The sequence below is a fragment of the Anguilla rostrata genome, chromosome 14, assembly GCF_018555375.3.
Source record: "Anguilla rostrata isolate EN2019 chromosome 14, ASM1855537v3, whole genome shotgun sequence".
NCBI classification, from domain to species: Eukaryota; Metazoa; Chordata; class Actinopteri; order Anguilliformes; family Anguillidae; genus Anguilla; species Anguilla rostrata.
The window spans coordinates 24,232,222-24,249,476 of NC_057946.1; the positions used below are offsets into that span (position 1 = coordinate 24,232,222).

At 40.6% G+C, this 17,255-nt stretch overlaps 2 protein-coding genes and 1 long non-coding RNA gene across 6 annotated transcripts in view; 1 reads left to right on the forward strand and 2 right to left on the reverse strand.

Annotated features, from left to right (window-relative positions):
• Positions 1-91: 91 nt before the first annotated feature.
• On the reverse strand, positions 92-1,000 carry LOC135240183 (uracil nucleotide/cysteinyl leukotriene receptor-like). Its single transcript, XM_064309546.1, has one exon. It carries the CDS (start codon positions 998-1,000, stop codon positions 92-94), a length of 909 nt encoding a protein of 302 aa, XP_064165616.1.
• Positions 1,001-5,724: 4,724 nt separating this feature from the next.
• LOC135240190 (uncharacterized) overlaps positions 5,725-17,255 on the forward strand; it is a 50,507-nt gene continuing 38,976 nt past the window's right edge. For 3 of the 4 annotated variants that reach the window (XR_010325609.1, XR_010325608.1, XR_010325610.1), the window contains exon 1: positions 5,732-5,864. This is a non-coding gene — a long non-coding RNA (uncharacterized LOC135240190). Of the gene's footprint in view, positions 5,865-17,255 lie in introns of all 4 variants that reach the window. The other variant, XR_010325607.1, reaches the window with a different exon arrangement.
• Positions 11,703-13,678, reverse strand: LOC135240182 (proteinase-activated receptor 3-like). Its single transcript, XM_064309545.1, has one exon. The coding sequence runs from the start codon at positions 13,539-13,541 to the stop codon at positions 12,522-12,524; it is 1,020 nt and encodes a 339-aa protein (XP_064165615.1). The 5' UTR covers positions 13,542-13,678; the 3' UTR covers positions 11,703-12,521.

The following is a 17,255-nucleotide window of genomic DNA, read 5'->3' on the forward strand; positions in this document are numbered from 1 at the left end:
TATCTGGACTCCATACATGATTCCTATTTATTTATTTAAGAGGAGAATGGAAAAACTGCAAGTTTACATGCCATATTTTTGTTCAAAAAGTTCAACGTGGATCGGTGGAGCTTCCCGAGCCTTTAACCTCAGCGCAGCAGCAAAGGACACTGGGAATCTCCCGGGAGAGGTAGAGAAGAGGCTGAATGCTGCTGCTGATGTCCATGAAGCCAAAGGCTATAGGGTCGACAAAGCAGATGAACTCGTCCGGGGAGAAGTAGTCCTGGAAGGGGAAGAGCGCTACAGGTGGGAAATAGTTGAAGACGATGATGGCCAGGATGATGGACACCATCTTGAAGGCCCTCTTCTTGACGGGGTGCATCTCATCACGACCAGGGCCTGACTTGCGGAGCGCGTTCAGGATGGCCACATTGCAGAAGAGCATGAAGGCAAAAGCTGCCAGGATCATGGCGACAAAGACCTTCTCGAAGTTGGGGATGTTGCCCCATACGCATTTAGCCGCCGCATAGACCAGGGTGACCAGCCACAGCACGGCAGCGCAGACCGAGCGGTGGTTTCGGTCCTTCAGCTCGGTGAAGGTGATTGGGTGCAGGACGGCCATGTAGCGGTCCATGCAGATGCAGGAGAGGAAGAGCGGCGAAGAGTCTTTCACCCCGTAGAAGAAGCGCAGTACGTACCAGATGCTGCTGGTGGTGAGAAAGACTTGGTTGACCAGTTCCAGGGGTGGGATGAGGCAGAAGAAGGTATCCAGTATGGCCAGGTGGAGGATGAAGATATCGGAGCTGGAGGAGTCCCCCTTGTTCTTGTGCAGGAGCCACAGCACTATCAGGTTAGCGGGGAACCCCAGGAACATATTGATGAACTGCAGGATCAGATAAAATATCAGGACCTCGGGCATGTCCTTGCATCCCTCATACATGGTAATGTCACCCTCGCCATCGCTGCTGTTTGACAACTTATGGATGTAGAGGATGGAGGAGTTGAAGTTGTAGACCTCCATGGGGATTAAACAGGCAGGAGATGCAGGTTCCAGCGGGATGCAGGTTGTGGGGTTTCTGGTCAAAGAGAAATAAAAGCATTCACAGTAACATGAGAATAATAGGGCTGCATTCTTCATTAATACAGAAACCTCCTCACAAATCAAATCAAATTTATTTTAAAGTGCATTTCACAGAAGTCTCGAAGTCTTCTCTGGCTTTTAGGCACTGTTCACATCAGGTTCAAAGCCTTGGTACCAGCCTGCAGGGCAGTGAATGGAATAGCTTCACCTTTCCTCCAACCAATCTACAGTCTAAAACGCTAGCTCCCAGTCCCAAAACTTTGGAATAATTGGCACTCCCCTCCCTGCATGGTGACTTCACCCTGCCACAATGCATGTTTAAACTGGCCCTCCAGTGGTGGAACAGACTGCCCAAAAGTGGTCAGGACAGCAGGATCTTTGGCCATTTCCAGACATCCTGAAGACCCACTTCTGATGTCACATCTATACTGGTCTGGGAACGGTTTTAGCCAGATCTGGCAGTATTGCTGGTATGAATCAGGTGAATACACTTCTGTTTCTCCTACATTGTAAGTCACTCTGGATATGAGCATCTACTGAATTAGTGTCATGTAATGTTCAGTATTATAGTGCAAGCACTCTTATCGGACCCTTCAAAAACAGATATAATAATGTAACCACCTTATTTTCATCATTATGGTCTGTTAAGTGGAGTAAATTTGCAGATATTTCTACCCATGGAAAACTTACTTTTAAATAAAGTTTAAATTAAACCTGATTGTGACATTAGCTTTCAAATGAATAACTTTGTAGTGATGAATCTTAATTGTCACTAGAATTGTCAGTATGGTTTTAAATGTGGCAGTGAATTATCCTGCACAAATGCACTTAATGTAGATAAATACACATTCAATGTATTAACAACCACAGAGGAAATGAATAAAAAGTTGCTTTCTTCGACCAGAACAATGGATTGAGAGCATTTGAGTGAATAGTCCATTTTTGTATATTAGTGTAAATAAATAAAATATTATGCAAAAGGGAGACATTCCCCAACACAAAGGAAGTTTAGAATAATCTTACCAGTGCTGGTGGTGCAATTTGTCCTTAATTATCTCAGTGCTGCTGTGATCCCTGCTGTCTCCAGTTAAGTCCTGCATGAACCCCTGTTTGGACTGTGTGAAGTGAAGCAGAGACTGGAATAGAGAGATATAGAGAAACCCCATCACTGATACTTCAGCTCTGCTGGGATCATGCCTCTGGCCAATCAGAACAGCAGAGTAGGGGTGGGGTGCTTGGCAAATTTCCAGCACCTCCAGTTTATCGTGGGGTGTGATGGCCACAGATCACAAACACTTTGCATAAAAGAACACAGGTACACAACTAAATACTTATTTGGATGGGAAAAGAAAATCATATTTAAAAAACAAACATACTTGACCCTTGAGCAGTGATTTGACTGAATAGGGTATTCGTTTGGAAAGCCTGTTGTGGCCCATCAGCGTTCGCACCGATTGGCAGTGATGCAATGCGCAATTGGTGCTTGATGTAAATTTGCTGTAAACAACTGATGCAACAGTTGACATGTTCACTTCTGAAATTTGGTGTAACAAAGTGAAACATGTTACATGGGGGTGACACAGTGATTTTCAGTCTTGGTGTCAAGCAGCAGCAGCACTGTAAAAACAACCACCTTTTTTGTCAAATGCATGTGTTTGCAACCCACCTCCAGTCCAGAAGGTCTGGATAAACTGGTGATTAGGTTTTTTTCCAAAGGCTCTGGTTTTCAAATACTGATGCTATATACTGTAACACAATATAACAATCTATTCAGTAGGTTACAGAAAGATTTTGGCAGCAATAATTGGGTGATTCAAACCATAATATCAACATATGAGGAAATAACACGGCATTTACATGACACACAGTCTTTCTTCTCTTTATTAGAAGACTGTCAGAAGAAAGGTATTACAAAAGGTAGTTAAACCTTTAAGTCTCACTGGCCCCTATTTGGGCCGGAGTGAGTTTATTTGCATTCGTTCTGTTTTTTACAGTAAAATTTTCTATCACTCATCACACAATATATCATTTGAGAGTGTTAAAGCTCACAGTTCTATCTTTATATATAACTATTGCCAGAGTTTTAGTGACAATATTTCCTTATTTTGTAACGTGGGGGGCTATTTTGTAACCACCTTTGGGGATTCTCACCTTCTATGCATTTGTAAATCCACATTCGACAGAAATCATGGTTAAGTAGGAATTTTTCTCATGGCAACAATCCAGCAAAAAAATCAATAAAAGTTTTTTTGTCACAAATACATGCTGACTTGGAGAAACATCGATAGAATTTCCATTCTTGACTTCTCAATTCCCTGGAGGAATTATCATTGTTGTCCGTTTCGACATTGCATACTCACTGAAAGTATTGAGTACAGGAATATTGTTGCCTCTGGTTTGTATAGACCACAGGTGTCAAACTCCAGTCCTGGAGGACCGCAGTGTCTGCTGGTTTTTGGGGTGCTCTCAGCACAAGTGCTTAATTTAAGTCATTGATTGGCTAAGGAATCCACACACCTTGTTATCAATGCCTTAACTGGCAGCCAATTGAAAGGAAAACGCAAAAATCCACAGACACTACGGGCCCCTTGGGATTCATTTTGAAACCCCTGGTATAGACTTTCGGGAACAAGATGAGCACACCTACAACCTTTTGTGCCCAGTACTGGCCAAACAGTCTCTCAGTATAGTCAATGAGACCTGCCATGCACAAGCTCAACATGGGTAGTATAATTTCTACAAAGTACACAGCTTGCCAAAGGCAAGCTATTATAGTGTCGACTGAGAAGCATTTTAGCCAATGAAATTACTTTTCTTACAGAATATTGTATAGGTTGTTAGGCTTGCATAAGAGGACACGCATTGTTTCTCCTGCACATATAAACCATAACTTTTTCAGTCCACATGCTGAAAAAGTTATTGAGACTTTATGCTTAGAAAGGTTGTTGTTTTACAACATGAACTTATTTTGCAATGCCTTGAAAAGACTCCACAGCTGAGGGCATGTTCACTGAAGGACTTTGTCCTATTTTATATTGGTGAACATCTAAAAACATTCTCTGAATATTTTTATTATTCAGTACAGTAAATTAGGAGTAGGCCTGATTTTGAATAATAAATGTGGCATGAGAAATTGTGGGATGTGTTTGAAATGTTGATGGAGGTGGGGTATTTGACAAAAACTTCAATGGATTTGTATACTAGATGTCTTATGCACTTATTTTCTACAATCTTCCAGACCTCCTACTGTCAGAGGTGGCAAGGGGAGAGCTAGGAGAGAGAGATGGAGGGGGTGGGGGAGATGAAGGGGAAGGTGACAGGAAGGGGGAAAGACGGCTAATTTCAGCACCTTTTCCATGAGCATATAGTTTACGATATACAGTATTTTATACCTCTAAAGACACATGATATCATTTGGTTAGCAAGTGTCCTTTTGGAGTATGCAAATAGTCTTTTTAGTCTTTTTGAAAGCTGCCTAGATATAGCTTAGAACGAACAATGCAGAATGCTCATTTTTGGTGGTATTGTCATCAAATTTTAACCAGGATTTGTCCACCCTTGTGGACGTGGCTCTATTGTGATTTTTAGTCCACCAGGCACCAGCCTCAAGCAGCTATGTCTGCTCAATAATAATAATAATAATAATTGTTTAGGTGAGAACAAACTTCAAGTGTTTGAGCTTCTGTTATTGTTTCAGTAATATTGAAAGACTCTTTGAAAACAAACTCCCATGGTATCTTTCAGGAGATACCATGATTATTCCTGTAGTCAAATGGGCTCAGGAATAGTAACCATTTTATTTTGGGTATGTAATTTTCAGGCTTGTGATAAAAAGGGGGTACTACTTGAGGAGTTAATAATCGATTTATTGTTCATACAATCAACATCAACAAAGACATTTTTAATAAAAAATAAAAATATTTATTAATACAATGGAAGGAACAGTCGTAGATTTCTAGTCGTAGAGCAGTGGATTTAAACCCTAAAACATAGATGTCGTCAACAGGAGCTCTATAAATGGATACAATGTAAATGCTATGCAACAGTTGTGCAAGTCGCACTGGATAAGATCGTCTGCTAAATGCCTGCAATGCAAGTTATATTTTCTACTTTATTTTGTGTAAAAACGGGAAAATAACATGTCCGAATAATTGATCGATAATGATATTCGTAAAACAATAACAAACCTGGCTTTGATTAACAGGTGCGTTAAATCTATGAGAACTTTTTGTCAACGTTCAAATTGACTGTGGAGCAAATGAATCGCTTGCCTTGAGCTGATCACACTCGGGAGTTGAGCGTCTGAATGAGTGGAACAAATCCGCAAGGAGACAGTTCACTTTGGAATGGCCACCAATGAAACCAGGATAGTCGCTAGGACAAGCAAGAGAAGACGCAGTCAACAGTAACGTTGTGATAAACTGTTGGATGAAGAAGACAAAGTTCCAGAGGTTGTGTTTGGCTATTCTAGAATCAGTACAAGTGGAAATAAAAGGAGTTTTCCACCCTCACGAACGTTTTCAGAGAACACCACAGTCTGAAACTCCGCTTTTCCACCTGCACAAAAGGCAATGCTCACCTTATACAGCAGGGCTCACCTTATAGCCTACAGCCGTGTAAACTCAAGACCCACCGAATCACTATAGCCTATGGACGCAGTGCTCATTTCATCCTGGTAGCTAGGCTACATTAAGCCGCAACTCATCTTAATTTCTGAGACTGGAGTTCACAGAGGAGCGGAAGAATGAGGTGAGAAGGTTGCTTCCACAAAAGCGCCGCCTTCCGCCGTGCGGGCGTCGCCTCGGTGAGTGAAGATGTTTTATTTGGGCCCGCCGTGGTTTTTATGCTAAAAGTGTGGTTTTGTAAATCTATTTGCATCTGCTGTGGATTACGTTTTGAGTTTAAATTGTAAATGTTTTTTTGTAAACGCCGTGGTGTTCTATTGGGTTCATACTGTGGAGGATTGACGCGATATATAGCTTATTGTTCACTGAATGTTCAAGTAACTTTTTATCTAATGGATTTGCGCCGCTGCTGGTGGTTCAGACTAAAATGTGTGTGTGGCCTACGGTCCTTCTTGTATTGACCATAGCATTTAATCATATGGGGAGTGTGGTTTAGCAAGTCATGCAAGGGCATCAAGTTATCGAGACGAATAGGACAGTTACTGTCTATTAAAACATTGAAATATCCGTCGTTGGGGTGAACAAGTTGATGCGTGATGTACCAGTTCCATGACGTCTATAGGCATTTAATTATGCTTCTATTTGTGACATTTATACCAGCGCCCCCAGAGCTGCTAAACAGTTTGGCTGCTAATTTTATCATGAGCCCAGTCCTGCATGTTTACTAATGACACTCATAATGTGCAAGGCTGGCATGTTCAGAAGGTCGAAAGCGGTCTGTGATAAACAACTGAAATGCTAAACGTGATATTGTATTATTGATATCTGCAGCAATAGTGGGACCTATTTTTACATAAGATGAAAGAAGGAGAGGGGATGGAGCGCAAATGAGTGTATGACTGCATCAAACTCCCTGCTCCCTTCTCTGTTCCTCTGTTCGCATTCCCACCTGATACTGTAGCTTTAAAACACCTTTCCACAGAGGCAGGTGGTATCGAAACTACCTGTAACTGTTCTCTGCTAAACCAGTTATCTCTGGTGTTACTCAGTCAAACTGAAAAAGCAAGTTTCCATATTTTTTTAAATTATTTTTTTATAAAGTATTCAGCTCCTTCTGGTTAATGGTTTGACTTCTGAAATCCGGTTTGTCTGGGATCACTACAATTCCTATTTGTGATTAGGCCACAAGAACTGGCTGTTGAATAACACAAGCTGAAAAAACTTCTCTGGATTAAAACACATAGGCTATTCCATCATGTAAAGCCAGTGTTCAAAATCTAGGTATATTAATTTAATTATGCATTTCTGATTTCTCCCTACAATGGTTTCTTGTGTTTTCTTCATGAACAAAGGCTTTAATGACACCTTATAAGCGTGTATTAAAAAGCAGCTGTAAGTGCTGAAATCACCCAATCACAGGCTGAAACCAATTAGGAGCAAGGTTGATGTCACCCCCCTAGTTGTTCCTCATGAATATTTGCCCCTTGGGTGTTAGTGGGCAGGGAGTTGATGTGTCTGGTATAGTGATTAGTGCTTTGGTGCGAGAAGGCAAAGGTTTCAGTAAGACCGTAACATTTCCAGACCTTCTTGGACTTACGTCCTACATTTACATTTTTTCAACAAATAAATAATTAAAATGGAAAAGGTACCTTCAGACATCATGGCTAATGTGGAAAAGTGGGACTACAAATCCAGGTATCGACGAATAGCAGGTACCAGTTGTGTCTTTGTGAGTCTGTACATGCATGTGTGCGCAATGTTGTATTGTGTGTTTACGCATGCGTCTGTGAGCGTGTGTGTGTTTGTGATCGTGCGTTCGCACCATTCCGTAGTCGACTCCATTTGTGATGGTGTGACGTCTCTGCTCATCGCGGCTCCGCCCGTGACGCCGGGACCCAGCCAATCCTGCGCTGGTCTCACTCTGTGACCGTGGCAACCCCCCGCATATCTTGGCTCAGGTGCTTGAGAATGACTCTTCCTCCTGGGTACATATTGAGAAGGTGGAGGTTGGGAAGGAGAATAGGATAGACACTCTGTGCAAGTGTAATGAAGAGTCTGTAGATCTAACATTGACTATCCCCTAGTTTGAACAATGCATAACAGGATTGTCAATTTTAGATTTTACAGACTCTTCATTCCTCTTGATCACGCTGTGAAGCTCGATGTCTTGCTGGTGGCAGCCAAAAATGCATTGCCATAAAACGGAAATTGGAAATTAGCCAAATTCAAAGAGGCTCAGAGATCACTTGAGTAGTCCATCTGAGGGATATTATTGGATTCTTACTGGGAGTGGAACATTCTACAAAATATGGCAGCCTTTCAATTATATGGAGGGTCTTCCTCTACACCAGGTTGATGACTTTTCATAGGTTGGACCCAGTATTGTATTTATTGAAATGTAATGGTCATGTCTTTGTCTCTTAGATTATAGTTTGCAGTTTTTATGTTTGTTTGTTCTTCTGACCATCACTGTAACTTTTAGTTTTGTGAATTTTATCGCAGTTTACTGTGAAATTGTTAAATTGGAAGAAGCAAAATAAAATTGTTAAAAAGGAGAAACATGGAAGAACTGGAAAGCACATTTTCAGTGTTTAATCTTCCTGGAGTGGAGGCTGGGGCAACAGTGTTATCTACAGTATCTAGATCTTTCTTCAACAGACATTTGTCCGGATTACCGAGTTGCATGTTTTCCTGCACACTTCTACAGTTGCCAAGTGAATATATTTTGGCTTCCCTCTTTCACAGGCCATTCCCCATCCTGTGGAATGGTGCTGTAACTGCATGGGAACATTTAAATGTCTTTCTTTGTGCGCTAGGTGGCGCCAGTGTCATTTATAGACTAGAAACAGTTCACAGTGTAGCGGGGAGTAGAGGCCTTGTCAAGGTGGTTCCACCTCTTTAATATACCTGCAGATAAGACTAACATTAAAAGAAAAATGGTTAAGTATAATTATTCTCCAGGAGCTGGTAACAAACTGTATCGGATCGTTCCAATGTCCTTCTGTGGGCAATAGGTATCGGTCATATGACATACCCATGTAAACAATTTGGAACCAAAAGAAACCTTGTAATGGATTGTGAAAATAAATGTGGGTATATCATAATAAATTCAATGAAATTAGAACTATTAAAACACCAGAGCAAATACTGTACTGTTGTAAACGGTGCCATTTAGATGGTATTGTACCGTTTAGATGGTGTTTTCAGCTACATTTTGATTTATTTTTTATTTCTTTTTTTGGTTGGGGGGCAATTAATAAAAAGTGCTGTATTTACTGCATGGTGAAACAAAAATACCAAAACATATGAAATTACCCTTTAATACAATCAGAGCATATGTATTTTAAGCACGTGAATTATTTTTACAAACTTTTATGTAAAACTGTGGAATACAGAGCCAAATCCAGGAAAAAAGATGATAATAATGTCTTTGTCCCAAACATTATGGGACTTACTGTTTAAGGGTTTTATCTCTGTTATTTTAGATCAAGGCATAACTCATGAAGTCACTCTTAGTTGCGGGCCAAAGCGGTCTGCACAGAAATATCAGCAGCGCAAGGTGCAAATTTGGTAAAGATGTACGTCATAATGACATTCATGGTGGCTACCCATTCTCATTTTTGAAAAACTACAATGGGTATATTGAATTTGGTACCACGTCATATACTAAGCGAAGGGGGGGTTGACTGAACTAACGTAAGGTTGCTTGGTTTTTGTAGTCTCGCCCGAATGTTCTTCTCAGAATCATCTTGGCGAACGTGCCTTACTGTGCGCATGCACTTTCATTAACTGTGTCTCAGGTGTATCTGGGGGATATTCAGCATTCCCAATTTCAATCGGCCATTGTTTTCACTTGCCATCATCTTGAGGTTGCCGGAAAAAATAAATAGCTTCAGTCACCATTGTTAAACCCCTGCAGTTTGCCACACTTCAGCAAGGCAGCATGTTCTTTTTAGGAGACCTTAAGCATGCAAGTAAACCGAACACCATAAAACTATATGTTTGTCCCCCACCCAATGAAATGTGTGGGGAGGGGGACTGTGTATCGGCTCCGTCAGTTCATTTGTTCTTTCATCATACTGTAGTACTATCTGTGCGCCACAAGGTGACAAACCCATTATATCCTAGAAATTTCCATCACGCAATAAGTTGGCTTAGTCTAACAGGCCATTTTCACTGCTTAGTGTTGTTGGTACCGTTAAGTCATTAAAAATATTTTCATATTTATTTAGCCCTCATGAAATAGCTGGGCTACGATGCGCCAGTCCAGAAGAGAACGTAGCTACATTGTGCTCATTGGCTACATTGCTAGCTTACAAAACTTACTGTTTGAACAGTAGCGAACTAACAGTCATACTTCGGGCGGTTATTACATACCTAGCTCAGTCTCAGTCTAGCTTAGGTATGCATCTAGCAGGTGCCTTCTTCCACCTCAGAGTGTTGGTTACACAGGTAGTGTGACTGGTCACTGTGTCCCCCAGGGAGGAAGGTATTGGTCTGCAGGGTTTTCCCTGTTTAATCATGCAGGAGTGACTCCTCTGGTTCAAGTGGCCAGCTGCACATGCAGTGCAATCCGACCACTGGCTCTGACCAAATCACTGTGCAGCTCAGCTGATGGAGGAGGGAGCGCTGCTTGTCCGCACCCTCCCAAATTTACGCATGTTGCAGTGATGAGTCAAGATTCCAAATGCGGTTAGGTGTTCTTAAATGTGAAAATCTGAGATATAAATTGATTTGAATAAAGAATGAATCACATATAAATACTAACCATTATTATTATTATTATTATTATTATTAATAATAATAATAATAATAATAATAATAATAATAATAACATGCAAGTCATTGAAAATGTCTTGTATGCTGGAAATGTATCAAGGACTAACCCTAATTATGAAAGTGCAACTTAATCTTAGACGTAGAGCTCCTGTGATGAATCCACAGACAAATTTGATGTATTTACAATGAATAAAACAGGTTCGATTTAAAATTTATTGTGCATTTTTTCATAGATGTAATGTATGTACAGTAAGGATCATCTTACAGTACATTGTATGTTTGCCCACTTGGGTAAGCTGGTTCCTAAGGATATTCTACCATATGCCATACCTCTTCCCTATTAACTGATTAAAAATTGAGTAATCTCTAATACATGCAGAACTGCCTATCACATATTCAGCCTGTCTAAAATGGAGCGTAGAGTTTTTAAAGACTTGTGATTATTAAGTTAAACCACCTTCTTTTTTCTGTACTCAATATCTTTCTAAATATTATGTTCAACTTAATTAAAAATTAGATTAGATTTCAAAGCAGGATATATATAAAGCTATAGTCACAGTTTAGTTCTTTTTTAAAAGCTGTAGAAATTTTAAAATAAACAATTTTTTGACTAACACACATATATATATATATATATATATATGCTATAAATGTCGTTTATAGTTACAGTTGACATGGAATGTTATATGTGCCCCTTTACATTTTGCACAAATGTCTCAAATAACAAACATATTTAGACAAAAACAAATAAAAAGGAACAAATATTTCTGCATGGGCAGCAATGAGTCAGGTTCCACTGCAAAACTGGAAAACTGCCAAAATGGTGCAAAAAAATATTGGTGGACCTTAGTCCTAGTGGAAATTATGTCACCATAATGGCATTGAAACAATTAACGTGTTATCCTGCCGTGGTTCAGATGAAGTGACAGGTCATTTTTCAACTTTTAGACCATGTTATATTACATTACCTTACGGTGGTTCCTAACCTGGGGTATGGCACCCCTCTGGAGGGGCTCCTGCTTTGGGCAAATGTCTAGTGTAAGGAGATTACCCCACATACCAAGTGTCACAGTTCCAGGACAAATGGCACTGAGGTACTGAGGGGGGAAATTTTGCGAAAACTGAAGATTCAAACCAGTAATTGAAATGAATTAGTGCACCACCAAATTAGAAGTTTGAATCATAAAAGATGACAAAAATAGAATCCATCATGAAATGGATAAATGTTGTGAATTTCAGACTTCAGTTAACAGTAGATTTACATTCATGGACAATTTCCAAATATAATTAATCAATTTTTGGCTGATTGCTTGTTTGTTTTTTGCCATCTATGGTCAGACACATTCACTGAAGACATCATTCGGACTTATGGTTCCTGAGAAGACATCATTTGGACTTACGGTTCATGAGAATTTACATAATCTGTACTTAAGGGTCATGAGAAGTTGTCTTTTGAAGATATTTTTAAAAATTCTAAATGGCAGCCAAAAATTATTTGGTGAAACTTATGGGTCCTAGAGGCAATCAGGAGATATATTGATGTTCCAGGTTCGTGCCAATGTACCCGGCATGGTTGGGCTAAAGGTTTTGACCTTGGGACCTGATTATTGTGCCCCCAAATGACCAACTCATGTTGTTTCTTTTGTCCAGGTAACAAATAGCCTGTAATATATGGGGTCAAAATGGGCAACGAATTACCAATATTTGTCCAAGTTATTTTGAACAAAAGTTTGGTGAAAAATATAAGAATTTCAGCAATCACAATAGGTTTCCTTTGCTTTGCAGTGGAACCCTAAATATCTCTTTCCTAGAAGTTTTGAACAATGCTCTTTTTTTAAATCTAAGATCGGGATAACAAGGTGTCAAAATCAAGATAGTGCAATTGTATTTGATAGACTGTTGCTTTTTAGTACATTTATAGGTGTTGCCTTTTACAGCTTCAGTCAGTGTCCCTTTATTTGGACTTGATACATGATTCCTATTCATTTATTTAAGAGAAGACAGAAAAAAGGAATATAACTGCAAATTTACACACCAGATCTTTTTGTTCAAAAAGTTCAGCGTGGATCAGTGGAGCTTCCTGAGCCTTGATCATTGGCGCAGCAGCAAAGGACGCTGGGAATCTCCCGGGAGAGGTAGAGAAGAGGCTGAATGCTGCTGCTGATGTCCATGAATCCCATTGCTAAAGGGTGGACACGACAATAGAAATCGTCCGAGGAGAAGTACTCTTGGAAGGGGAACAACGCCACAGGTGGGAAATAGTTGAAGACGATGATGGCCAGGATGATGAGCACCATCTTGAAGGCCCTCTTCTTGACTGGATGCATCTCGTCACGACCGGGACCTGACTTGCGGAGCGCGTTCAGGATGGCCACATTACAGAAGAGCATGATGGTAAAAGCTGCCAGGATCATGATGGTGAAGGCCTTTCCAAAGTCGGGGATGTTGCCCACGCACTTGGCTGCCGCGTAGGCCAGGGTGACCAGCCACACCACAGCAGCGCAGACCGAGCGGTGGTTTCGGTCCTTCAGCTCGGTGAAGGTGATTGGGTGCAGGACGGCCATGTAGCGGTCCAAGCAGATGCAGGAGAGGAAGAGCGGCGAAGAGTCTTTCACCCCATAGAAGAATCGCAGTATGTACCAGGTGTTGCTGTTGGTGAGGAAGACTATGTTGGCCATCTCCAGGGGTGGGATGAGGCAGAAGAAGGTATCCAGTATGGCCAGGTGGAGGATGAAGATGTCGGAGCTGGAGGAGTCCCCCTTGTTCTTGTGCAGGAGCCACAGCACCATCAGGTTAGCAGGGATCCCCAAGAACATATTGATGAACTGCAGGGTCAGATAAAATATCAGGACCTCCGGCATGTCCTGGCATCCCTCGTATATGGTAATGTCACCCTCGCCATCGCTGCTGTTTGACGGCTTATGGATGTAGAGGATGGAGGAGTTGAAGTTGTAGACCTCCATGGGGATTAAACAGGCAGGAGATGCAGGTTCCAGTTGGATGCAGGTTGGAGGGTTTCTGGTCAAACGGGGGGAAAGGAAAGCATTCACAATAAGATGAGAAATACAGGGCTGCATTCTGCATTAATACAGAACACCTCCTCACAACGTTGTATACTACCTTCTCATGTGTCCCTACATCACACCCTTCCTATACTGGCTGCCTGTCAATGCTCACATCAGGTTAAATTCTTAGTACCAGCCTATAGGGCAGTGAATGGAAGCGCTTCATCTTTCCTCCAACCATCCTTCAGTCCCAAACGCTGGCCTGAGCTCTCAGTTCTAAAGCTTTGGCATGATTGGCACTTCCCTCCCTGCGTGGTCACTTCACCCTGCCAATATACCTATCTGTACTGGTCCCCCAGTGAGAGAACAAACTGCCCAAAGTGGTCAGGACAGCAGAATCTTTGGCCATTTCTTGACTCATCCTGAAGACCCACTTCCGATGTCACACCTGTACTCGCTGGTCTGGGAATGTTTTTAGCCAGGTCTGGCACTCTTGCTGGGATGAACCAGGTGAATACACTTCTGTTTCTCCTGCATTGTAAGTTGCTCTGGATATGAGCATCTACTGAATTAGCATCATGTGTAATGTTCAGTATTATAGTGCAAGCACCCTATTGAACCCTTCATAAACGGACATAATAATGTAACCGCCTTATTTTCATCATTATGGTCTGTTTAGTGGAGTAAATCTGCAGATGTGTCTCTCCATGGAAAGCTTACTTTTAAATAAAGTTTTAATATAAACGGATTGTGACATTAGCTTTCAAAATAAAAGCTTTTTCGTGATGAATCTTAAGCTCACCAGCAATGCAGTGAATAGATTACATTAATTCTACGGCACTACTCGTGTTTTACTGTGTTTGGTGAAGGCCCCGTGGTGACGAATTAAGTCACTGCCATATTGGAACAGTTTAAAACCGTTCTTACCTCCATGTAAACGGTGCTAGAATTGTCAATATTGTTTTAAACCGTTACAGTGTGGCAGTGAATTAATCTGCACAAATGCTCTTCATGTAGAGAAATACGTATTCAATGTACTAATCACCACAAGGAAAATGAATGAAAGTTGCTAGAACAGTGTATTGAAATTTAGTTAATAGTCCATATTTTTGCATTGACAAAAATAAAAAATTATGCGAACGGGAGACATTCCCCTAGTTAAGGAAGTTTAGAATAATCTTACCAGTGCTGGTGGTGCAATTTGTCCTTAATTATCTCAGTGCTGCTGTGATCCCTGCTGTCTCCAGTTAAGTCCTGCATGAACCCCTGTTTGGACTGTGTGAAGTGAAGCAGAGACTGGAATAGAGAGATATAGAGAAACCCCATCACTGATACTTCAGCTCTGCTGGGATCATGCCTCTGGCCAATCAGAACAGCAGAGAAAGGGTGGGGTGCTTGGCAAATTTCCAGCACCTCCAGTTTATCATGGAGTATGATGGCCACAGACCACAAACACTTTGCATAAAAGAAACCTTAAATAACTAACTCTGGTAAATTCTAATTTGGATGCCAAAGGAAAGTCATATTTAAAAAATTAAACATTTTTGACCCTTGAACAGTGAATCGACTGAAGAGAGCATTCATTTGGAAAAGCTTGTTTAGGCAGCCCATCAGCGTTCGCACCGATTGGTAGTGATGCAATTCGCCATTGGTGCTTGATGTAAATTTGTTGTAAACAAGTGATGCAACAGTTGACATGTTCACTTCTGAAATTTGGTGTAACAAAGTGAAACATGTTACATGGGGGTGACACAGTGATTTTCAGTCTTGGCGTCAAGCAGCAGCACTGAAAAACAACCAGACAGTTTTTTGTTGTGTGTTTTCAATTTACTTCCAGTCCAGAAGGTCTGGATAAATTCATCAGTAGGTTTCAATCCAAGGACTCTGAACACTGACATCACAGAATATAATCTTTTCAGTGTATCTTTTCACTGAGTTAAAGGAGGATTATACCAGCAACAACTGGGTGATGAAAATAGACTCATCATCCTATAAGGATATAATATGACCAGTACTCGACACTCTGCCTTTCTCTGCTTCTACTTAATGGATGACCATAAGAAGAGAGGTTTTATAAAAGCCTGTTTGTAATTGATTTAGTGTTCATATAAACAACATCAGCTTCAGAACATTATTAATAAAAGATGAAAATATCTATAAACATCAGGACCATCAGTTTCCCAGCTTTCTGGGTAAATAAGATTGGAGTAACAAGCTCATGTTTATTTCCTTTTCTTTTATGATCCATCTCCCTTATTTTTTTTATATATTTATGCACTTTCAACAGGAAATGCATCACCTGCAGGTCAGTGACTGCACTTTCCTGTTTCTCTCTCATTATATATATATATATGTCATTTATCAGGTGCTCTTATTCACAGTGAATTATATGTGCATACATGGTTTTTCTGAACTGCTTATTGTATTTATTTTATTTATGTATTTTTTCAGGATTTGTGAAGTCCATCTGTATCTGTAGTCCAGAAACAATTCTATGGAAATCTATTTTGCTTTACAACAATTTAAGACACAGTTACACTCAGCTTTGTGCAAAGTATTGACCCTCAGGGTATCTTTTAGGTTCTCTTGTTGCTCTTGGTCCCACTTGTCTTTGGCCAAGAGCATTGATGTTTTATGATCATTGATGATTTGTAAAATCCATCCATATCTGGAGCTCAGAAACAATTCTATGAAAATCTGTGATTTTTCTTTTCAGCTATTGACGACACATGATCTTTTATGTGTGCTCCTTATTGGTCTGTCATTCTAACTGGTCATAAGGATCAGGACGCTGGTCTAGTCAACGAGCTCAGCAGAGGCTGCACAGATAACCACAATTGCCGAAGGTTTAGTGGGAATGGTGGCACATGGTGTTGAGCGTTTGAATATTATCAGACTGTTTTGAATGAGGGCTTAGAGGTGTGGTGCCAACACACATAAAACAAACTTAACGGGGCTGCAGGGTGGTGTCTCCAGCACTGTTCCTCGCTGTGGTAATGTGCCCCGTGGTCAGTGCTGCCAGTGGCCGTGAGTCCTTTTATCAGCTGTATTGTTGGTCCACTATGCCCAGGGAGGAAGGGTGTCAGTTGGCGGGGAATACCCTGTGTGAAAGACCAACGAGATATTTACTTAATTATTTCAATGTACTGTTTCAATGCGTTATTTACAGAGGGTATGTCAGTTGATTTAAGCCCCGAATCATAGCTAAATGCATCTGTGAACAGGGTTAAATTTGGTTGGCTAAACAAATGAGGGAAGAGATGTTTGCCTATTTTTAAGGTCGGAAAGCACTTTTTATTACCTTTATCTGAGTTGTTGATGCTAGCTCGCTAATTAGCAGAAATGTAAGTATTGTTTTGTGTTCTGTTATTTGTGTCTTTGTGTAATTGGTTACCATGGTTGTATTCTGGATGTATTGTATGTCTCTCATAGTATTTCCCTAATGGGCTCGTGGCATGTTTAGCTTGGATTTTAAACGTTTGACAATTGTTTAGTTTGCTGTCAGCTAGCAAACTAGCAGGAGAGCAAGACCTAAATCTAGACTAATTTGTTTATGGTGGTCTTCTGTCAGCAACAGAAGCAAATCTTTCTCCAGCAGGCCCAGCAACATGGGCCAACTGCAACCAGCTGGGCTCCACAATAATTGAGGTTATTTGCATATTAAATAATATTTAGTCTTATTTTATGTGAAAAAGGAAAATGAACACGATAAACTGTGAGCAGCCCATATTAATTTTTAGTCAAAATGTTCCGATTTACTTCGGGCAAAATTATCTCTTTTTGTTT